This window comes from Mobula birostris, chromosome 4, assembly GCF_030028105.1.
Source record: "Mobula birostris isolate sMobBir1 chromosome 4, sMobBir1.hap1, whole genome shotgun sequence".
NCBI lineage: Eukaryota > Metazoa > Chordata > Chondrichthyes > Myliobatiformes > Myliobatidae > Mobula > Mobula birostris.
In genome coordinates, this window is record NC_092373.1 from 20,308,327 (window position 1) to 20,332,980 (window position 24,654).

The following is a 24,654-nucleotide window of genomic DNA, read 5'->3' on the forward strand; positions in this document are numbered from 1 at the left end:
CAGAGGGTGGTTAACCTGTGGAAGGCGTTGTCACAAGATGGCCATGGAGACCAAGTGATTGGATATATTTAAAGCGAGAGGTGTCAAAGGTTATGGGGAGAAGGCAGGAGAATGGGGTTGAGAGGCTAATAAATCAGCCATGACGGAATGGCGGAGCAGACTCGATGGGCTGAGTGGCCTAATTATGCCCTGTGTCTTATGGTCTAATTGGCACAGAAGGTTTTAGGCCTAGACGTAACAGCTGTGAATGGTCATACTTGGCTTGAGGGGCCGAGTGGCCTATTCTTTCTCTTGTTTCATGTCTTATGGTCTTCTGGTTTTCTGTGAAGTAAGTCCTGGCAGAAAGTGAGTGTTCTGCTTTGCGTGAGCGAAGGAGCTACCTGACTGACAAGCAGCCTCCGCTCAGTTGGAAGTTCAGACACTCTGCCGGCCGCTTGACCCTGAGGAGACACTGTGCATTTTGGACCGTTTTTTTTTTCTGCGTCAGGCTCTGACTGATTTACTGATTTCTGAGTCAGCGAGTATGGGCAGCAGCTACTGCCAAGTGACTCACAACTTCCATAAGACCTTAAGAAACAGGAACAGAATTAGGCCACTTGGCCCATCGATTCTGCTCCTCAATATAATCATGGATGATTTTCTTTCCCTCTCAACCCATTCTCCCTTCTCCCTGTTACCTTTGAATAATCAAGAACTTATCAATCTTCTGCTTTAAATATACCCAGTGACTTGGCCACCACAGCCATCTGTGGTAATGAATTCCACATATTCACTACCCTCTGGCTAAAGAAATTCCTCCTCATCTCTGTTCTAGAGGGACGTCCTTCTATTCTGAGGTCCTTGCCTCCCCTCCTATTGGAAACATTCGCTCCACGTCCACTTGTTTAAGGCCTTTCAATATTTGATGGGATTCCCTCCCCCCATCCTTCTAGAATCCAGCAAGTGCAAGTCCAGAGCTATTGAATGTTCCCCATATTGTAACTCTTTCATGCCCAGTATCAATCTCATATACCCTCTCCAATGCCAGCACATTCTTTCTTAGATATGGGACTCAACAACGCTCACAATACTTCAGACATGCTCTGACCGATGCCTTATTACATTTTTGCTTTCCTTCCCACTCGCTCCAGCCCAGGGACACCCCTGTTGTATATGGATGGAAGTTGTAGTTTGTGTGTACTCTGTGGCTACGAGTATGAGGGAGGCAAAGGTGCTAGGTGGAGGGGCGGGGGGCAGGATTAGTTAGAAAAATGTTTCAGAACAGACCACAAACCTTCCCTTGGTAGAAAAACCCACACCAAAATGCAACAGATGGCCTGTGTAAAAGAAGAAAAACTTTATTTTGGACAGCCTAATTCTACACAGGTGTTGGTACTATGGCTTTGAGGGATTTTGTTTCAAGAGACAGCACAGGCTTTGACAATTTGCAGGGAAGACCTCTTACATTCTTACTCCGCTCTTGCCTTTGATGAGACAAGAGGCTGAGCACGTTTATCTGGCTTGGCATTACATGCACACACAGCTGAGTCATTTGGTAGATTTTTAAATGTCCTCGCCTTCAGCCCAGGCGACGGAGAGAAATGGACGACTTCTCCTCCAAGTGATGTTAACTCTTTCAGAGCTGGATTTCAACAGGTACTTTCAGCGAAAAAGCTGAGCCTCCCCCCTTCTTGTTTTATAATTGCCCTAATCAAACCCCTCAAGCCTTACAAGTGTAAAACATGGAATAGGTCAGCACAGGAACAGGCCCTTCGGTGCACAATGCTGTAACAAAATAATCAATGCCTTCTGTCTGCATGTTGTTCCTATCCCTCCATTCCCTGCACGTACAACTGTCTACGTAACAGCCTCTCAACTGGCCCTATCATACCTGCCTTCACCATCACCCCTGGCAGCCCATTCCAGGCACCCACCATGCTCTGTTAAAAAAAAACTTGCCCGCACGTCTCCCCCCTCCCCTAACCTTGAATGAATTCCCTTTAATATTGGACATTTTGACCCAAGGGAAAAGATACCGCCGACTACTCGATAAGTGTCTCTCATAATTTTAGGAACGTCCATCTGCCCTCCTCTTTTTCTCCGTGATCCAGAGAAGACAACTCGAGTTTGTCCAACCACTACTCAGAGCGAAATCAGAATCAGGTTTAATTTGTAACTGACATGTCATGAAATCTGTTATTCTGTGACAGCAGCACAGTGCAGGCATAACAACTTAATATAACTTACAATAAAAATAGATAAAATAAACAATGGAAAAGAGGAATAGCAAGCTAGAGTGTCTGGTTTCATGGGATGTTCAGAAATCTGATGACAGAAAGGAAGAAACTGTTCCTGAAGCATTGAGTGTGTGAGTTTACAGGCTCCTGTCTCTCCTCCCCGATGCTAGCATTGAGAAGAATGCATCGCCCGGGCAATGCGGGTCCTTAATGGTGCATGCCGTCTTCCTGAGGCTCCGCCTTTGGAAGATGCCCTCTAGTCCAGGCAACAATTCTGGTAACCTTTTTTATTGCTATTCCTCAGCAAGGCAGTGAGCTGGCAGTGAGCACACTTTACCTGGGCAGGATAGTCATTGCCCGGCCCAGCGGCCTTCTTCACGTGGACTTCAGCTGGGCAAGAGAATCTTCGATGCTGCCTGATCTGCTGAGTGTTTCCAGCATCATCTGTTTGTTATTGCATACCTCCACTGTCTTAATTGTAAAATCATTCCTGTAGACCATGTTCAAGATTCCAGTAACATGAGTTCAAATCCCAGCAGTGCAGCTGGGGAGTTTCATTCAAATTGTTCAATAACTTTTGGAAATTTAAGGAAACATGTCAGTATTGGTTCAAAGGTCAAAGTACATATATTATCAAAGTATGTATCTATTATACAACCTTGCGATCCCTCTCCTTAAAGGCAGCCACAAACCAAAGAAACCTAAAGGAACCCATAAAAAGGAAGACCGTTCAACATCAAGTTAGCAGAGGGAGAGGGGAAAAAAAACAAATCGTGCAATTAACAAGAGTAAGCAAATGGCGCCAGTAAGCCAGGTAGTTTGAGGAAAGGCACTAATCCATTGTATCCCTATTTGTGACTCTGGACTCACATCATTCACTCTCAGTCACCTTCTGAATGACCTGCAAACAATTTGTAATGAATAGCAAATTCACGAGGCTGTTGCCAGGAGCAGGTAACCTGAGCTACAGGGAGAGGTTGGGCAGGTGAGTGTAGGAGACTGGAAGGTGTTTAGGATTGCAGTGAATATTCATAGCTTGAATTGAGACATTTGATGTGGTGATCGCCGAGCTTGGCAACTAGCTTGCAGACGTTTCATCACCAGTCGAGGTGGTATTCTCAGTGTGCAGTTTGTAGACTGAGATGTTGCTGAGTCCCTCCAGCATTTTGTGTGTATCGCCCTGGATTTCCAGCATCTGCAGAATCTCTTGTGGTTTCTCTAGTGGTCAATTCTTATTCCTCATGTAGTGCCCCCCAGGCTAACAAATTTCTCCATAATGTGTTCCCTTCTCCCAGTCATGCCAACCAGAAATGTTCTAGTGCAGTCGGAGATATCTATTGCTTCTTTCCTCAGAGCGGAGGAACGCTGAGGTGGTCTGGCAACATAGCCCAGCACCATGCAGTTGCCATGACGAGTTTGCTGAGCTTCTACAGGGCCCTGCTGTGTGCGTCACAGTGGTGGTGAGACTTCCACGGTGGCAAAAAAAAAGCCCCCAGTCTCATCGGCCCCAAGATTGGATCTAGTCTCCCATTCCAGGGGCAAAAGGGCAGTGTTCAGACAACATACGTCACACCATTCCCAAGAGCTTTCACTGAAGGCAGCTGCCTAACCATGGTTACACATCTGGAGACCATGGCAACAGCTCCTCCAGGGCTGGCCTTCAAAGTTCAAGGTAAATTTATCATCAAAGAACAAATATGTTCACTACCTTGAATCATGTTTGCTGTTGTGTGCTGGGGCGGCAGGCTGAGGGTAGCAGACACCAACAGAATCAACAAACTCATCCGTAAGGCCAGTGATGTTGTGGGGATGGAACTGGACTCTCTCACGATGGTGTCTGAAAAGAGGATGCTGTCTAAGTTGCATGCCATCTTGGACAATGTCTCCCATCCACTGCATAATGTACTGGGTGGGCACAGGAGTACATTCAGCCAGAGACTCATTCCACCGAGATGCAGCACTGAGCGTCATAGGAAGTCATTCCTGCCTGTGGCCATCAAACTTTACAACTCCTCCCTTGGAGGGTCAGACACCCTGAGCCAATAGGCTGGTCCTGGATTTAATTTACTGGCATAATTTACATATTATTATTTAATTATTTATGGTTTTATTACTATTTAATTATTTATGGAGCAACTGTAACGAAAACCAATTTTCCCCGGGATCAATAAAGTATGACTATGACTATGAAATTCATTTTCCTGCAGGCATTTACAGCAAAAGAAAAGAAATACAACCAAATTTACAAAAAACTGTATCACCAAAATTGGCAAACAGCCAATGTGCAGAAGACGACAAACTGTACAAATAAAATTAAGACTGAGAACAAGAATTGTAAAGAATCATTGAAAGTGAGCCTGAAGATCATAGAATCAGTTCAGAGTAATGGTGAGTGAAGTTATCCACGCTGGTTCGGGAGCTTGATGGTTGCAGGGTAATAAATGTTTCTGAACCTGGTGGTGTGGGCCTAAGGTGTCTGTACTCCTGCCCAAGGTTAGTAGCGAGAAGAGGGCATGACTTAGATGGTGGAGGCCTTTGTTGGTGGGAGCTGCTTTCTCGTGGCGGTGCTCCATGTGAATATGTTCAATGGTGGGGAGGACTAGGTCTATGATGGACTCAGCTGTATCCATCACTTTCTTCAGTCTTTTCTGTTCCTGAGCATGGATGCTTTCATACCAAGCTGTGATGCAACCAGTTAGGAAATAGAAGTTTGTTGAAGTTTTTGGAGACTTGACGAAACCTCGAAGAAAGAAGATGACGGTCGTTCCTTCTTTAAAATATATCGCATTTCTTAACAAAATAAACTGATTTCAAATTGAGCCAGAAACGGTGAAGTTCATCGTACACAAGCCTGGGCTCACCTAAATGGTGTATTTTGAATATGCTGTATCCACACATTAAAGCCACCCAAAACAGTAATTACCTGAAAACACACGCACACACACAGTCACATCGCAGACCAGTTGTACCGGCTCATCTGAGAATCCTTTGTTTGTTAACTACACAAAAACTCTGGCTTGTCCTCTCTAAAATAAAGTGCTTATGCAACAATATCAAGTCATTTCTCTGACACTTTGCATTTCCTTGTCTATTATGTTAATATTGACAGATTGATGTGGGCATAATAATACAAATTGTTCACCCATCTACCTGCCGGCCTTTCTTTTTATTTATTTACAAGATGAGTCAGTTGCCAGCAAAGTCAATATTTAAAACCCATCCTTCCTTGAGGTGGTGAGCCAACTTCCTGAGGCGGCGGTGCCTCTGCTAGAGGTGCTCCCGGAGGACACAGTTCCAAGATTTAGACACAGCAATAACGAGGGAACGGTGATATACAGTCAGCAGCCACTTTATTAAGTACACCTGTACACCTGCCCACTAATGTAAATATCTAATCAGCTGATAATGTGGCAGCAACTCAATACATAAAAGCACGCAGACATGGCCAAGAGGTTCAGTTGATGTTCAGACCAAACATCAGATTGGGGAAGGAATGTGATTCTCCCCGCGATCGCGTGGGTTTCTTTTGGGTAGTCCCGCTTCCTCCCATACTGCAAAGACATACGACTAAGGGCAGTGTATTGTGTGCATGCTATATAGCAACATGTGCCCAGTACATCCTCAGACTGTGTAGCTCGTTGACACAAATGATGCATTTCACTGTATAATTTGAAACTTTGTACTGTACAGGCATGAATTCAAAGGGTAAACATTGTGCAGTTAAAAATAATCCCTGTACAATAGCCCTCCCCATTGGAAAATTCTTTAAAGCATTACAAGCAGACATACAGTATATGATTTGGGCATGTAAAGTACATGCAACAAATGAAGCTAATTTTTAAAAAATAAAGCTATTCTTTTCAAAAGAGGGGTAGCAAGGTAAAGAACTGTAATGCCATACTTGGTGAATTCCTCCCGTAATGTCATTTCACATAAGGGATTATGCTCTTGTCCATATTTGGACTAAGGCTGTGTGTGATCTAGAGCTGAGTGTTCCTCATGAGTCTGAAGAGGGACGTTGGTGAACGCACCACTTGAGAGTAAGTGGCATTGGAAAGTACTATTGATGACACTTTCCATTGCTTTGTTAACAATAAAAAGGATGCTAACTAAATGCTTTTACACTGACGTTAGCAGAATGTTTTCTCTTAGACTTTGGCTCTAGGTTTTAATTTTCAATGATGTCATTTGAAAATGACAGAAGCTCAGAAGCCATGTACTATTGATATAGCCCCACAAGTGGCTACAGGTCAGCTGATGGGTTGACTGGTTTTAACGGTAGATAAATACTGGCCAAGAAATCTGTTGAGTCGGCAGTACTGGATGTGAATTAGTTGCATTGCTTGAGCAAGCACTCTGTTGTCCAATAGGATTGCAGTATCATCACACACATAATCTTAAGGAGAAAAGCAAATTTCATGTTTGAAGATACCGTACAAAAATCTTTCTGAAACTGATCTGGGAAGGAAATTGTCTCTGCAAGGGACAGTACAGTAAGACTGAACAGTAATTTTTTTGCGGGGGGGTAAAAATCTTTGGTATTACGTACTCAGTGGAGGGTGGGAAAGAAGATGAGAGAATGTTTAAGAGATGTTTAGTGTCTCAGAGGTACAGTGAAACATTGGGTTCACACTGCCTTGTGCTCCCCCCCAACCAGAGTGATCAAACCAAAATGCGAGGCAGTGTCTTTGTCTCTTCAGACCCTCCAAAATGGATCACCCCGCAGAGAAGATGTGTACAGTGGGCGTGCCTAATAAAGTAGCTACTGAGTGTGTAATCCCGTTCCAATATTGGATCATGACTGAGCTTCCAACTCACCTTCCTATTCAAAGCTTAATCCTTTGATTCACGTAATCCCCCAAAATCCTTCCGTATCCTTGGCTTTTCTGGGAGAAGAGAATTTCAAAGATGCATTATCTTTTAGGTGAAGGCTGTCCCAAATGGGCCTTTTATTCTGAGTCCAAGACTTGAGCCCTTCATGAGTTCAGCATGTGCCTCTTTCCGTTGTGGCCATATTTATTTCAGCCTGGTCTGCTGGAAAGCATGACAGCACATTTGCTCATGGAAAGATCCCACAAAGACCAATGGAACGATGACCAGGTATCAATTTTCTTTTATACTGATAACCATTGGAAGAAAGATGCAGGTTAGCGCAGCTAGGAAAAAGCTTTGAAGTGATGAAATACTTAATATCCATCCGGAAGGGTGGATGGGGACTGAGTTCAGCATCATACTGGTATCAAAGCTTTCAATGGGGGGCAGTTTGATTCCAGAATCCAGACAGATTTCTGAATGGACAAAGAACTAACCCATGAGCACTGCTCCCTGTTTTCACTCTCCTTTTGCACTACTTCTTTAGTTCAATTTATACTGCATATAAATTTCTTATTGTAATTTATAGGTTTTTTAACGTATTGCACTGTACTGCTGTAGCAAAACAGCAAAATTTCACGACATATGTCGGATATTAAAGCTGTTTCTGATTCTGACTCCTGTTTCTAGCCATAATGATAGAAGAAATGCATTAGGGTCTCAACAGTGAGCAGGAAAGTGGAGCTGAGGATGAGGTCAGATCAGAAGTCATCTTATTAAATGGCAGACCAAGTTCAAGGCCTCACGTGACCTACTCCTGCTTCCATTTCTTTCATTCTTTATACTTAGACCACAGGACTCAGGAGCAGAATCGGGGCCATTCAGTCCATTGAGTCTGCTCCACCATTCCATTGTCCCTCTCAATCCCATTCTCCAGCCTCCTCCTCATAACCTTTGATGCTCTTACTAATCACGAACATATCAGTCTCTGTTTTAAATATACCCAATGATTTGGCCTCCACAGCCATCTGTAGCAATAAATTCCACAGATTCACCGCTCTCTGGGGAACGGAATTCCTCCCCACCTCTGTTCTAAATGGTTGTCTCTGTGCCCTCTGGTCCTAGACTCCGTCCCTCTAGGAAACATTCTCTCCACATCCAGAGTTTACTTTGTACCTGCTTCCCTTGTGATCGTCTAATGGAAATGGCCATCTGAGTAATAAGTTTCAGTTGAATGTTTAAAAGGGAATTGGGTGTAACCATGGCAGTTCTGTTGCTGTTTTTGCAGCATGAGGGAGTGTGGTCTCAGCTCAAAGATGAAGGTGTAAGCATGTCCAGACAAATTCTATGGGCTGCACAGTGGTAACACCGCATTGTTCTCTGCTGGTGGGTGGAGGTTGTTTCACACTGAGATCATAGACTGTTACAATGGACTGATTTCTTTATTGAAGTGAGAGGGTTGGGGTGGGTGTGACAGAAAAGAAACACCCTGTGAGCTGTGGGGTTCTCAGTTTTCATAGGAAGATCTCTTCTGAAGTAACAAAAGGGTAAGTAAGCCAACTAGACTGTTAACAAAATCTGCAGATGCTGGAAACCCAAAGCAAAATGCTGGAGGAACCCGCAGGTCAGGCATTCATCTATGGGAAAGAGTAAACAGTTGATGTTTTGGGCCAAGACCCTTTATCAGGACTGGAAAGGAAGGGGGAAGGTGTCAGACTAAGAAGGTTGGGGGAGAAGAGGAAGAAGTACAAGGTAGGAGGTGATAAGTGAAACTGGGAGAGGGGAAGGGGGTGAAGTAAAGAGCTGGGAAGTTGATTGGTGAAAGAGATAAAGGGCTGGAGAAGGGGAAATCTGACAGGAGAGGACAGATGACCATGGAAGAAAGGGAAGGGGGAGGAGCACCAGAGGAAGGTGATGGGCAGATAAGGAGATAAAGTGACGGGAATGGGGATTAGTGAAGGAGTGGAGGGGCAATTACCGGAAGTTTGGGAAATCGATATTCATGCCATCAAGTTGGAGGCCACCCAGATGGAGTATAAGGTGATGTTCCTCCACCCTGATCGTGGCAGTAGAGGAGGCCATAGATTGACACATGGGGATGGGAAGTCGAATTGAAATGGCTGGCCACCAGGAGATCCTACTTTTTGTGGCAGATGGAGTGCAGATGCTCGACGAAACAGTCTCCAAATCCACGTCAGGTCTCACCGATACACAGGAGGCCACACCGGGTGCAACGGATACCGTAGATGGCCCCAAAAGACTCGCAGGTGAAGTGTCGCCTCACTAAGGTCTTTTTGGGGCCTTGAATGGTAGTGAGGGAGGAGATGCAAGGGCAGCTGTGGCACATGCTCTGCTTGCAAGTCTGTTGCCTTAGCTTGCTGAGGTGTTAATATTCAGCTTAGCAAACCGCACTGGCCCTCCGCACCATCATTTTTGGGTGCCGTCATGAGCTGATTGAGTGTGAAGCTAATAGGGTGAAGTTTTGCTGCAAAGGGCTGGGTCCAAAAGCAAGGCCGGAGAGGCTCTCTTGGGCAAGTATACACTCACACACAATGCTGAAGGAACTCAGCAGGTCAGGCAACATCAATGCAGGAGAATAAATACTTTATGTTTTGACCTGAGACCCTTCATCAGTACCGGAAAGGAACAGGGCAGAAGAATTGCAGAAAGGAACAGTGAGAGAGAGTCTCACAGAGCTCCCGTCGAAGAGAGGAAGGAAGCTTCTTCAGGGTAGGGATACCTCGAAAAGTCCTCGCATTGGAGTAGCAAATCAGAGCAGATGCTGGAAATCTTGAAAATAAAATCAAACAACATTTATCCGCTTGAGTATCTGTAAATCGTCCCGCTTCGTCATTCTAAAGGAAGTGTCACTGTCGTTGCTGATGTAACCCTAATGTACACCTCATTGGAACATCCACTGTACATTATCACCTTGCTGCTTCTGAAATTTACTATGTTCAAACTAGTTACATCACAACCATAACTAGTTCACAAACCCCCTAATATAAAGCATAAATCTGGAAAAGGTTCAGCATCCTTGGAGAGAGAAGAGGAGTTGGGAGTTTAGGGTAATGAGCTTTCATTTAATTGGTGGTAAAACGCTATGAGATATCCTAACACTGTGAAAGATGTCGGTTCCAGTGTCGCAGTTAGTTGGCAAACCAAATAGGGCGAAAAGTGAGGTGTGGGGGTTGAGTGGGTGGAGGGCCATGTGTGATAGGCCAATATGAAGCCATTGCATGTCTAGCTCAGTGACTGGGTTCCTGTTTAGCTTCTAAATTTGTAGACCAGTCTGGTGAAGCTTTCCTGTCCTTTCTCTATGCTAAGGAGGCCAAGACTGTTGTCACTTCGCCAGATGTAGTCTCACCTAGGTGATGCACAATTGAAATATGCCTTCCTTACTCCTATATTTTCAGAAAGATTTGATTCCAGGAGTAAACAAGTTGCAATTGTATAGGACCTGGTCAGATTTCACCTAGAATATGTTTGGTCCCAAACCTAAGAATGGATGTACTTTCCATATATTTTGTGCTATTTAGTGAAGACAGATGGTATCACAAAATTCCCCCTCTCTACCCCAGACAATTTCTCTTCTTCTCTACCCCACCCCACCCCACCCCAAATCCATCAGGTAGAAGATACAAAAGCAGGCACCACCAGACTCAAGGTCAGTCTCCACCCCACTCGAGTGGACCTCATGTACGTTGAAGGTGAACTCTTAACCTAACAATTTGGCCCTTGTACCCTATTGACTGCCTGCACCGCACTTTCTCTGTAACTGCAGCAACGTATTCTGCATTCTGTTGTTATTTTCCCTTGTATTACCTGGAGGTACTCACGTTTTTTGCAATGATCTGTATGGATGGATTGCGAAACAAAGTTTTTCACTGTCAGCACACGAGACAACAGTAAACCAATACCAGTCCAAATAATTCCCGTCATGCTTTTGGTCTCATCACCAGGGCGTGCCAGAGGTCTTCACACTCTGACACTCCTCCCTTGATTATTAGTTGATTGTTTTCACATGTGCCTTGTTTTAGTTATCAGAGCACCCATGCCATGTTTAGCTTCTCTGTTTATGTTCCCTGTTTTGTTTGCCTTTGCTCAGTCTTGAGTTTATCTTGAGTGGTGATTCTCGAGTCCTAGCCAGTGTTCTCTTCTAACCAGTCCACAAGTAAAGATTCTTCATTCAGATCCATCCTTGTCCCTGGTCTCCTCTGCACTTGTGTCCACATGGTCTACATCTCTCCTGCAAGTCCACTAGTTAAAGATATGGAACTTTATAAATGAGGATACCTGAGTCCATGATTTTATTGAATGGCGGAGCAGTCTGGACGGGCCAGATGACCTCCTCCTGTTCTTCTGGTTTGAACTCAGCCTGGCAAACATTCCTGCTAATATCCCAAAATTTTGGCAGTAGCGCGTACAGCGTCAAAGACTGCAGATTTGAAATCTCAGTAGAAATCAATACGGTGTGACAGAAACAATTGACCAGAACAATTGCACAGAAGTGGGATAGTAGACCATGGACTAGATGCATGTCCTGTGTTTATTTGGCAACAGAAAGGCATTGAACCTAACATCCAGCTTTTATTTTTGTTACAGCCATGTAGACAGGATAACAACATGGCACGACCCCCGGAAGACCATGAGCCAGATGAACCTGAACACAGCCGGTACATCAAACCAGATGCAGCAAAGATCCATGGGCTTGCCTCATCCCAACCCTGGTGAGTTGCTACAAACTGCGGAGCTAATGTCATAAGCAGCTCTCAAATATTGTTGCAGAAATTTAACTCCTAACAGTCTCAGTGGGGTAATCAGCCCATTCCATATAACTTGGACTGAGATGCCTTCATCCTATCCCTTCAACTTCCTGTGTATCTAACCACATTTTATCTGGACCTCTGGTTGATGCATGACGGCGGAGCTCAAAGCTATGGTTTTCTCACTAAAGTACCCCTTCTGACACACACTTTGACTGTCTTGAGAAAGATGGTGCAAGTATAATGATACACCATGATTAACACATTTGTGGAAAACAGAAAAATTGGGGGCATTTTGGGTAGTGAGGAAGTTTATCTAAGGCTATGGTAAGATGTGCACTCAGTGATCACTTTATTAGATATCTACTGTACCTAATAAAATGGCCGCTGATTGTATGTGTGTGGTCTTTTGCAGGGGTGGCCCCTCCAATTCCATGTTTAGTATGTTGTGCACTTACTGGTGCTCTTCTGCACACTACTGTTGTATTACTTGGTTATTTGAGTTTGAGCTTGAACCAGTCTGGCCATTCTCCTCTGATTTCTCTCATCAACAAGGCGTTTTTGCCCACAGAGCTGCCACTGACTGGATGTTTTTTGTTTATCACACCATTCACTGTAAACTTTAGACTGTTGTGTGTGGAAATCCCAGGAGATCTGCAATTTCTGAGATACTCAAACCACCCCCTCTGACACCAACAATTATTCCACGGTCAAAGCCACTTTGATCACACTTCTTCCACATCTGATGTTTGGTCTGAACAACAACTGAACCTCTTGACCATGTCTTCATGCTTTTATGTATTGAGTTACTGCCACATGATTGGCTGATTAGATTTTTGCGTTAACGAGCAGGTGTACCTAATAATGTGGCCACTCGGTGTAGACCAGATGGGAAGTAGGGCAAAATGTTAGCGGATGGAATGTAATCCTAGTAGGTGTGAATTGATGCATTCTGTATACAGATGAGCTATCTACTGTAGTGAATGAAGAATCATTGGTTAAAAGAGGGACCTTAGTGTTCAAGTCCATGGTTCCCTGAAAATAGCCACACAGGTCCATAGAGTGGTAAAGAAGGAAAATGATATGCTTGTTTCTGTAAAATGGAATATAAAAATGGAGATGTTTTCTTTTATTTCCTGTGGAGCATGAAGAAAGCTCACTTCTGTCCCAGGATACTGACGGACTTTTACCGCTGTACTATTGAGAGCATACTCACCAACTGCATCTCAGTGTGGTATGGCAATTGTCCCATATCGGACCGCAAAGCACTCCAGTGTGTGGTGAAAACTGCCCGGCAGATTATCGGCACCCAATTGCCCACCATTGAGAACATCTACCATAAACGCTGCCTGGGCAGGGCGAAAAGCATAATCAGGGATGCATCTCAGCCTAACCATGGACTTTTTACTCTCCTCCCATCCGGTAGGCGCTACGGGAGCCTCCACTCCCGCACCAGCAGGCACAGGACGAGCTTCTTCCCTGAAGCTGTGACACTGCTAAACCTCTCATCATGGCGCTAAGCAGTATTGCACCCGTATTGTACTGTCTCAGTACTTTCATAATTGTGTGTTGTAGCAGTTTTTTTATTCGCAGTTATTTTGTAAATAACACTATTCTGTGCACTTCTGGTCAGATGCTAACGGAATTTCATTGGCTTTGTATCTGTGCTCGGCACAATGACAATAAAGTTGAATCTAATCTAATAACTTTATAAGTTGTACTGCATTTGGAGGATCGTGTGCAGTTCCGGTTACCCTATGATAGGGAAAGCTGTGATTACAATGGAAACAGAGCAGATTCACCAGGACTTGCCTGGACTGAAGGACTTTAGTTACAGGGAGTGATTAGATAAGCGGGATTTGTCTTCCCTGGAGTGAAGGCGGGAGCACTCTAACTGGTTGCATCACCGTCTGGATCAGTAAAAGCTGCAGGAAACGCAGGCCACTCCAAGAGCACTAACCTCCCCTGCATCGAGGACACCTGCAAAAGGCAATACCTCAAAAAGGCGGCATCCATCATTAAGGACCCCCATCGTCCAGAACATGCCCGCTTCTCACTGCTACATTTCAGGAACAACTCCTTCCCCTCTGCCATCAGATTTCTGAATGGACAATGAACCCTTGAACACTACCTCACTATTTTTTGCTCTCTTTTTGCAATATTACTTTATTTTTGGTATGTGTTTCTTACTGTAATTTATAGTTTTTAAAAAAATTTATATATTGCATTGTACTGCTGGCAAAAAAACAACATTTCTTGACATAAGACAGTGATACTAAATCTGCCTCTGATTCTGAGGTTGAAGTATAAAATAATAAAGATTAGGTCGAGTGGATGGTTAGAATAATTTTCCCATGGTAAGGCTGTCTAAAACAGGAAGGCATAGGTTTAAGGCAAAAGGAAAGACTTTTAAAGGGGATCTGAGGAAAACAAATTTACATAAGAAGTGGTTGAATATCTGGAACTCACTGTTAAGGTAGTATTTAGTCAGATAAAATTAAGTTTAGACGTGCTCTTGGTGGTGGACATATGGACTCAGTGTTGGCAAATGACAAAGGATGGGTGTTTCCTCACTACCTGTGACCTGGCAAGGTGTTACTTTAGAGCAGTGGAACATAAGGAATGTGCTCTTTGCCAGTAGGACTGCCACACATTGATCCACTGCGAAGTGTATTGCTGGGATTAGAAATTAATAATACCACCACTAGTATTTGCATTCGTCCTTCACTGACCTGAAGATTCCAGGAAATGAACATTAATCTTCTGTAAACACGAGGATATCTGCAGATGCTGGAATTTCAAGCAACACACATAAAAGTTGCTGGTGAACGCAGCAGGCCAGGCAGCATCTCTAGGAAGAGGTACAGTCGATGTCGACTGTACCTCTTCCTATAGATGCTGCCTGGCCTGCTGTATTAATCTTCTGTACTTCAGAGCGACCTGGAAGAAAGACGTCAGGACAGTGAAAACAAATGTTTTCCATTTTATTTGAATATTTACTACAAAGAGTATTCGTGGAAGTAAAATGTGTTGATTGACTGAGAGTCCAATTGAGTAGGATGTGGCCCATTTCCCAGTCGGCGTTGCATCATGAGGATAGACCAGTGACAGGAGTTATGGGGCAGAGTCATTGGATGTCGGGATCATGTGATAAACCCTCAGTAGTACATCCTATCAGAGACAGCACTCAAGCCAACAAGCAAAACTATGGCTTTACTGAGCCCCTTTCTGAATATCCCAGATAGAGAAAAGAAGCATAATATTGAGCTTTGAATACCTAAATAATTTCAGAATTGGATGATACCTGATGAAAATAAATGGCCAGAATTGATTGTGATTCTTCAGCGCAACCTGTCCTTTCTTGATTGTCACAGAGAGACCCCTAGTACCTTTGCTGCAAGCCTCTACTCCAGTGGTTGGAGGTTCATGTAGGCTGATTTTTGGAGGCCCATCATTCTATCTTAAAGACACTACTGCATCTTCTCCAACTGCATCTTCAGCATTTTCCTTCCATCGTAAGATCAGAAGTGGAAATGTTCAGATTAAAGATTACCATAGAACCATAGAACCATAGAAACTACAGCACAGAAACAGGCCCTTTGGCCCTTCTTGGCTGTGCGGAACCATTTTCTGCCTAGTCCCACTGACCTGCACACGGACCATATCCCTCCATACACCTCCCATCCATGTATCTGTCCAATTTATTCTTAAATGTTAAAAAAGAACCCGCATTTACCACCTCGTCTGGCAGCTCATTCCATACTCCCACCACTCTCTGTGTGAAGAAGCCCCCGCTAATGTTCCCTTTAAACTTTTCCCCCCTCACCCTTAAGCTTTATCTGTCACTTGTATATTGAAACATCAAAACATCGAGTGAAATACATTGCTTGTCTCAGCATCCAGCTGGGTGTGGAATGTGCTGGGGGCAGCCTGTAAGTGTCACCATGCTTCTAGCGCCAACCAGCATGCCCACAATTTATTAACCCTAATCTGTACATCTTCGGAATGTGGGAGGAAACAGGAGCACCAGAAGGAAACACAGACAGTCATGCGAAGAATGTACAGATGCCTTGCTGACAGTACTGGGAATTGGACCCTGACCTTACAGCTGGTCCCCAATCATCGATGACTGCCCGTTGTTTAATTCCATTTCCAAATCTTCGGCCCATGTCCAGGAGCAACAAGACCTAGACAATATTCAGGCAAGGGATGATGAGTGACAAGCAACACTTAGGGCACAGAAGAGGCGGGCAATGGCCTTATCCCGAAAGAGGTACCTCAATTACTTATCCTTGGAATTCACTGATATTACCACTACAGAGTCCCCTTCCATCAACGTCCTTGGGTGACCATTCACCAGAAGCTGAAGTGGACCAGTCACAGCTATTGGTTAGGTCAGAGATGGTACATCTTGAGATGAATGGCTCACTGCAGAACCTCTCAGCTTCTATAAGTCAGGAATTTGATAAAAACTAGCTCCACTTGCCTGAATGAATGCAGCTCCCAACAGTGTTAAGAAGCACAACGCCATCTGGCACAAGAAGATCAGCTGATTGGCACCACCTAAATTTTCAGTCATTGGTGCCCAGAATTGCAGTATGAGCCGTCTACAAAATATAGTACTTCCAAAGACCACAGCTTCTCTGAGGAAGGGCTAAGGCATAAGGTACATGGTAACACCAGTGCCCTTATTTTCCTCCTTAAGTTACACTGATTTGCTTGATGCAATGAAGGTTGAACAGCTCCCTGTTATTTCTGTCAATTAGTTTCCCTCCAGTGGGGGAGGTTGTGGTGTTGCACTGAAGGAAGTGAAGAACTGGGAAGGAGCAATGGCATAGCCTTGTTTGACCTCAGTCTCTGGTGGACCCCAGTAGTTGGAAGCATAGTTTTCATATCTTCATGAATAATGGTAACAATTCTCTGCAGAAAGCAAGATTGGAAAGGATGTTCCATTTTCCTCATGGTGATGAAGTCATTGTATTTTGTGTGGATGAAGAAGGCCATGTACAGAAGCCAACTGCTTCCTTTGCTTCACTTTCATTTATAACGTAGAACAGTACATCACTGTACAAGACCTTCGGCCCACAATGTTCTGCCAACCCTTTAACCTACTCCAAGATCAAACTAACACTTCCCTCCCACCCTCATGCTTTTTCATCCACGTGCCTCTACAGGAGCCTCTTAAATGTCTCTAATGTATCTGCCTCTACCAATATTGCTGCTTGTGCATTCCACACACTGACCAAACTGTTTAAAATGAAAACCTTTTTTTGACATCCTCCCTATACTCTCCTCCAATCACTTTAAAATTATGCCCTCTCATATTAGCCATCTATCAATACCACTTAGCATCTTATACACAACTTTATTTGGATTTGTGGAATGATGAGGATAGTGTTTGTTATAGCTTTTGAAAGACTGAGATTCCCTTACAACTTTTGGAGGAGCATTTCAGCCGCCAGAGAAGGTGGCTGTGGAGGGACAGTGGCAGTTACAGAGTACCCAAGTAACACAGTACAGAAACAGGCCATTTGGCCCACTTGTTCATGCTGATCAAGCTAGTCCCATTTGCTTATGTTTGTCCCATACCCCTCTAAGCCCACCTATTCATGCAATTATCCAAATATGTGTTTTTTTAATGTTATTGTACCTCTTTCAACCCGTGGCCAAGTAGTTCAGGCATTGGACTAGCGACCTGAAGGTCGTGAGTTCAAGGCCCAGCGGAGGAAACGTGTTGTTTCCTTGAACAAGACACTTAATCACACATTGCTCTGCGACGACACTGGTACCAAGCTGTATGGGTCCTAATGCCCTTCCCTTGGACAACATCGGTGTCGTGAAGAGGGGAGACTTGCAGCATGGGCAACTGCTGGTCTTCCATACAACCTTGCTCAGGCCTGTGCCCTGGAGAGTGAAGACTTTTCAGGCACAGATCCATGGTCTTGCAAGACTAACGGATGCCTTTACTTCACCTCTTTCAACCACATCTTATGACAGCTCATTCCACATAAACACCAGAGTTAGCAGTGAGAGCTTTCGGTAGTGCCTCCTTTTTTGAAGACAGTGGATTAAGTACATTTCTTGTATCTCCTCTTCACAGATGAGGGAAACAATTCAAAGTACTTGCTTCTGAAGTATTTCCTTGCCATATTTTAGTAGCTCAGCGGGGATCCTGATTTGCCTGTTACTGTCTACTGTACTATCTTTGTAGCGCTCTATTCTGACATTCTGTTATTGTTTTACCTTGTTCTACCTCAATGCACTATGTAAAGATTTGACCTGTATGAACAATATGAGCTTTGATCTGTATCTCAGTACCTTGTGTCAATAATAAACCAATTCCAATTCAGTTCGGAGTGCTGTAGGAGCCCTGTTTCTACTCTGCTATTGGATGGCTTTTCCAATTTCTTGTCAGGCTCTGGTGATGCCAAGATTGTGCTGGATATTGATATTGTGCTGATGGATGGAAACTGGCTCGCTTGTGTCAAAAACAGGGCTTTGTTTCTATTCTTGATCGAGGCTCAAGTCCCTACCAGAAACAATCGTATAATCTGATCTGGGACCCCAGTGAGAGGGTGCGGTACTATTGGGAGTGCTGTGGTTTGCATCTGTCATTACACCAAAGTATCCTCTACATTCTCAAGCAGACGTTAAAATAACCAACGGCACTGCTTTAAGAATGATTAGATTTGCCTTGGATCCAGACCGGGATTTATATTTTAACCAAAATCACTGATGTCAGATGATCATTGGTCGTAGAGCACTTGGGATATCCAGGAGGTGATGTGAATTTCAGTAGTACTCTCTTTCATTGCAATCACATTACTGGTTTTGGGAGCTTGCTGTGCGCAAAGCGGTTTCTCCTTATCCTGTTTAACAACATATAAGCACGATAGATTCTGCAGATGCTGGAAATCCGAATTAACACACGCACACAAGATTCTGGAGGAGCTCAGCAACCCGGGCAGTATCCGATGCCTGACCAGCTGAGTTCCTCCTGCATTTTGCACCGCCCTGTATCACAGCCATGCTTTGGGGCCCAAGGACACTATCTAAATGTGATGCATCCTTTATGAGAATCGGTCAAACAAATTGTCTCTGTTCAGCCTGTCAGCCTGTATTCCTGTAAGTGCTGTGATGGTCGGCCAAGAGAGCTGGAAACCAGAGTAAATATTAACAAAGGTTTGTAACTTGAGCACAGTTCCCTCCCTGGGGCTGAAGTCCTTACACTGCCAATCTCTCCGCCTGTCTGTCCGACAAGTGCTTAAAGCTGCCTGTTGCGCAAAGAACTCCATCTGTAAAGTGCTTCCAAATGCAACTCTATGAATCTAATCGATGTAGGTTCAGTTTTGGGGCTGCTGTGATGAAACAAAATGTGTTAGCTAAACTTTTTGGTTTTTTTTTCAGACATATTACTTTTCCCCTCAAAGCAATGAATGTTCAGTACAGATGCCCAGAAGAAAACTCGGAAAGGCTTTCTGAAGTTTATTGTTTGAACCCATAGTTATTATGATCTGGAATGGATTACTTGAACAGAATCTTTAATCCCCGAGTTTACTCCACTTTATGGTGATACAATGTCTTCTCTGCAAGCAGCCCAGTCCATTAAAGGCAGAGCCCTCCCACATCACTGCGCACATTTACAAAGAGCTCTGCCACAGGAAAGCAACGTCCATCATTACCAACTCCCGTCATCCAGACATTCCTCCCTTCTCATTGGGAAGGAGATACAGGAGCCTTAGTCCCCACATCACCAGGTTCAGGAACAATTATTACCCTTCAACCATCAAAAGTCAAAGTAAAATTTAATATCAGAGTACGTACAGTATATGCCACCACACACAACCCTGAGGTTCCTTTTCCTGCAGGCATACCCAACACCAGAAGTAGAATGAGTGTAGTTACCCTCTTTTGGTCAAGGGCCTGATGGTTGAGGGGTAGTAACTGTTCTTGAACCTGGTGGTGTGAGTCTTGAAGCACTTGTACCTTCTACCTGATGGCAGCAATGAGAAAAGAGCATGGCCTGGGTGGTGAGGATCTTCAATGATGGATGCTGCTTTTCTACGGCAACGTTTCATGTAGATGTGCTCAGTGGTTGGGAGGGCTTTACCCATGACGTACTGGGCCAAATCCACTACCTTTTGTAGGATATTCCACTCAAAGGCATTGGTGTTCACAAACCAGGCCACACTGCAGCCAGTCAGTACACTTTCCATCACACATCTACAGAAGTTTACCAAGGTTTTTGATGACATGCCGGATCTCTGCAGGCTCCTGAGGAAGGAGAGGCACTGTCACACTTTCTTTGCAATTATATTTACAGAATATGATGGGTCCAGGCTCTTGTACCAGTGTAGATAACCACTCACCTCAACAGTGAACTATGGACTCACTTTCAATGACTCTACAACTCATATTTTCAGTATTATTTATCTACTTGTTTACTTGCACAATTTGTCTCCTTTGCTCATTAGTTGTTTGTCAGTTTTTCTTTATGTATAGTCTTTTATAAATTCTAGCGTATTTCTTTATTTTCCTCTAAATGCCTCTAAAAAAATGAATACCAAGGTTGTTTGTGGTGGCATATACATACTTCGATAACAAATTTACTTTGACTAACTCTAACTGCTCATCTCTTCCCCTTTCAGTTGAACAAAACTGTGTCAATGCTATTGGAATTCCTCTTCGGTGTCAGATTTCACAGACAGAACCTCACCATCCTGAGGATTGATCAGAAACCCTTTTCACACTGGGCTTGTACTGGGTGGATTCTGGAATTTGGTCTTGTTGAAACCTATACCTTAGCTCTCAATAGGACCATGAATCTATCACTAGGTGAAATTCCATAAACCCAGAGTTATCTAGCTGGATATCAGAACCCTCCAGGATCAGCCTTGGGCAAGCATAAAAATTAAAACACAAGAGCTAAAAAGAATCAGCACGTCCATTTCTGAAAGTGAGCAAAGTGGAGGAAGCTGCATATTAGTTCTGACCTACTGACCTTCTGATCTGGACTGATTTCATGTCGACACTCAGTACCAGTAACAGAGTATCCTGTTCCAGAAATGTGAAGACCTACACTCTCCAGAAGAGGTGCCTCACTGGCTGACAAGCTGTGTCTTGTTTAAGGTCTTAAGCCTACTCGGTTAAGTAGAGCATCTCATGGCACTGTGGCAAAGGAGGGCAGCAAAATACGCTCTTAAATCATGGGCAGTGCCTTTCTCTCCCTTGTTAATTATCTGCTGTTTCTGGGAGCATGCAGTGCATGATTTGGACTGCTGCATCCCAAAATATATTTGTTGGCTGTAAGGTGCTTTGCAATCCTAAAGTTCAATTTAATTCAAATTTAATTGTCATACTTGAATACCCATGAATACAGCCAAATGAGACAGCATTACCCTTGGGCCAAGGTGCAGAACAGAGTACCAACAGTCTCGCACAGCACAGAGCACACATAGCACATGCAAGATATCAGTAAAAGACAGCCACGGGAGAAAAGAAGTCTGGACCCTGAGTCCACAAACGCTGCAGAAGTCTGCAGTTGACCACAATACAGCTTGTCTTTTGCTGAGCGAACACTGATTCCAGCCTGTACACTGGCTCTGAACCCTCTGTAAACATGTGACTCTGCAGCTAGAGGACTTGAGTCCATGGATGCCACCAACATCTGTTATGAGGAGTCTGGCATAACTGCGAACAAATTTTTTATTGTCGATGTGTGCTGCTTCTATTTGTCAACGCACATTGTGTTTGGTTTTTTGCACATGTTTACACATGCCCCTAGTTTATGAATATGCCATGAGAGCATGCAGCAAGTACTGGAGCCCTGGAGGTAGTCCAGAGGGCCAGTAGCATGGAAAATCTACTGGTATTTTCAGTAGATCGAGATCTAAGTTAACTCATGGGCTCTTTCAGTTTTAGGGAATTGGTTATTTGGGACTTTTTTGTTTCACTTTGAAATGCAAGGAGCTCTGTTTACTCTACAAAGCTTCGATTGCGCAAGGTATGTTTCTTCCTTGCATCATCAAACCTGACACCACCAATTCCTTGCTCTGTCACCCCTATCATTACTCCCAGCTTTTGGTAACTATATCCTGCTGTTCCCAGTAACAGGGAACAGCATCGTAGCATAGCAGTTGGAGTCATGGTTTACAGTGCCAGTAATTAGAAGATGAAGGATCAATCCCCACCGCTGTCTATAAGGAATTTGTACATTCTCCCATAGTAGTCATAGTCATACTTTATTGATCCTGGGGGAAATTGGCTTTCATTACAGTTGCACCATAAATAATAAATAGTAATAAAACCATAAGTAATTAAATAGTAATATGTAAATTATGCCAGTAAATTATGAAATAAGTCCAGGACCAGCCTATTGGCACAGGGTGTCTGACCCTCCAAGGGAGGAGTTGTAAAGTTTGATGGCCACAGGCAGGAATGACTTCCTATGACACTCTGTGCTGCATCTCGGTGGAATGAGTCTCTGGCTGAATGTACTCCTGTGCCCACCCAGTACATTATGTAGTGGATGGGAGACATTGACCAAGATGGCATGCAACTTGGACAGCATCCTCTTTTCAGACACCCCCGTGAGAGAGTCCAGTTCCATCCCCACAACATCACTGGCCTTACGAATGAGCTTGTTGATTCTGTTGGTGTCTACTACCCTCAGCCTGCTGCCCCAGCACACAACAGCAAACATGATAGCACTGGCCACCACAGACTCGTAGAACAGATAGCACTGGCCACCACAGACTCGTAGACAAATGCCTGCAGATGCACTGGTTTCCCCTTACATTCCAAAAACGTACAGAATGATTTGACGGCGACACTTGCGGGCTGCCCCAGCACTTACGTGGACGGTGTTGGACAGTGACACGAATGATGCATTTCGTTATTCGATCTACTTGTGACAAATAGAGCTAAACTTTAATTTTTATCCCCTTCAGATGCTGGAAATCTGACAGAAATAGAAAATGTTTGAAATACTCAGCAGGTGAGGCAGCATCTGTGGTTAATGTTTTAGCTCTGGGCTAAAAAGTGGGTTAGTTTTCAGTAATAGAGAAGGATTAAGGGTAGGGTGAGACTAAACATGGCAGTTAGAAGCACATTAAGCTTCAGATTTCCAGCATTTGCAGAATTTCTTAAGTCTGTAATAAGCTTCTTTGTGCATTGTGTTGTTTTTAGTAGGTCAGTGGGACATGTCCAACAGGCCAAACTATATGACAAATTTCCTTCTGGTATCACAGTTGGCAAAGTTCCATCAACACACATCATTTAGAGATAAAGATCTTAGTGATTAACTTTATTTGTCACATGTAGATCAAAACATACAGTGAATAATTTTTATCATGTTAATATTATTGTTATTTTTTTATGCGCTGTATGTGATATATGTACTGTGCTGTGCGCGTTGCTCCCTGAGGAGCGCTGTTTCGTTCAGCTGTATACATGTGTACGGTTGAATGACAATAGCTTGAACTTGAAATGTGTTGTTTGCTTCAATGTCCAACATACTCTGAGGGGCAGCACAACTACAGCCTACTAAATTGAACTTCTTTGGGATGTGGGAGGAAACCAGAGCACCCAGAGGAAACCCACACGGTCACAGAGGCAAGACACAAACTCCTTACAGATGATGGTGGGAATTGAACCCTGATCGCTGGCACTGTGAGCTGTTATGCTAAACATTGTACTACAGAACTGCCCCTTAGACTACTGTGCCATTCCAATGGATCAGCTGGTTTACTGGAATCAGAAGTGTCACAAGGAGGTGAAATCTGTTTTATTGTCAACACTTCAGGTTTTTGGGAAATTTCTAATGGTAAATAACTCACAATTTCAAGACTCAATATTTATTGTTCCTTTCCAACTTCTTCAGCCTTCAGTGGCTTTGAATATACAAAACTGGAGCTAATTTACAACAAAGTTAGACCAGCATCAGGCGCAGTGTAGGTGCGGGAAGATGATTGGTTCAAATGACACCAGACAACATAGATTGGATTATGTTGCAGAATGTACAGATTGGATTATGTTGGCAGAATAACAGACGTTAAGAGAAGGATACACCATTAAACTTAATTTTTATTTTCTGGCACACCAGAGCAATTCTGCCAAGCCAGAGTTGCTGTAGCATACAATAATACCTAGACTGTTATTAATGATAATGGTGTGTGGGGTAAACCTGTGGAGATGTCTCCTTGTACCCACTATTTTTTTAGTGACCCTGTCAGGACACTTGCCAGTGGTAACCCACCAAATCAAACCTTCGCCCATCTTCCAACCAATGGATAAACCAGTTCTAAAACAAACACACAAAGTATTTCTTAAATTTCCACCTGATACCTCTCCTACTACGCCGACTGAGGCATTGTCTTCGAGGTTGCGCTTCTGCTCCATGAATCCCCAAAGCAATATGGAACACTGGCAACCCGAGCTCTGGCCGAGCGCGCGGTGTGTAGGAAGTAGGGCCAGACATTGAGCTGTTTCATAGATTGTGTGTTGAGCGTAGAGGAGTCAGTGGTCGTGGCAGCAGTTGTGTTACTTTGCCCGTTTCAGATAAGCAGCAGAGGGATATGCCCTGAGCCCTCAGGATGGTCTGGCCATTCAAGACAACCGTCGTTGTCCTTGTGCCGTTCTTTACTCCACATCGTACACGAGGGGCACATACTGTGTTGCACTGGAGGACCAGCTAAAGTTCCAGACCATTGGACACAAGCATTAGAATTACAAGATGGCTGGGGTATTGAAATTCAATTGATTAATAAACCTGGAATAAAAAAAAGTTAGTCCTAGTACTGGTGACATTGAAACCGACAGATTTGCTGTAAAAACCCATGTAGTTCACTAATGAACTTCAG

General features: G+C 43.9%; 1 protein-coding gene across 1 annotated transcript in view; it reads left to right on the forward strand.

Annotated features, from left to right (window-relative positions):
- wwtr1 (WW domain containing transcription regulator 1) overlaps positions 1–24,654 on the forward strand; it is a 165,757-nt gene that overhangs the window by 107,758 nt on the left and 33,345 nt on the right. The window contains exon 2 of the mRNA XM_072254990.1: positions 11,634–11,758. Coding sequence (XP_072111091.1) covers positions 11,634–11,758 — 125 coding nt within the window. The remainder of the gene's footprint in view (positions 1–11,633; positions 11,759–24,654) is intronic.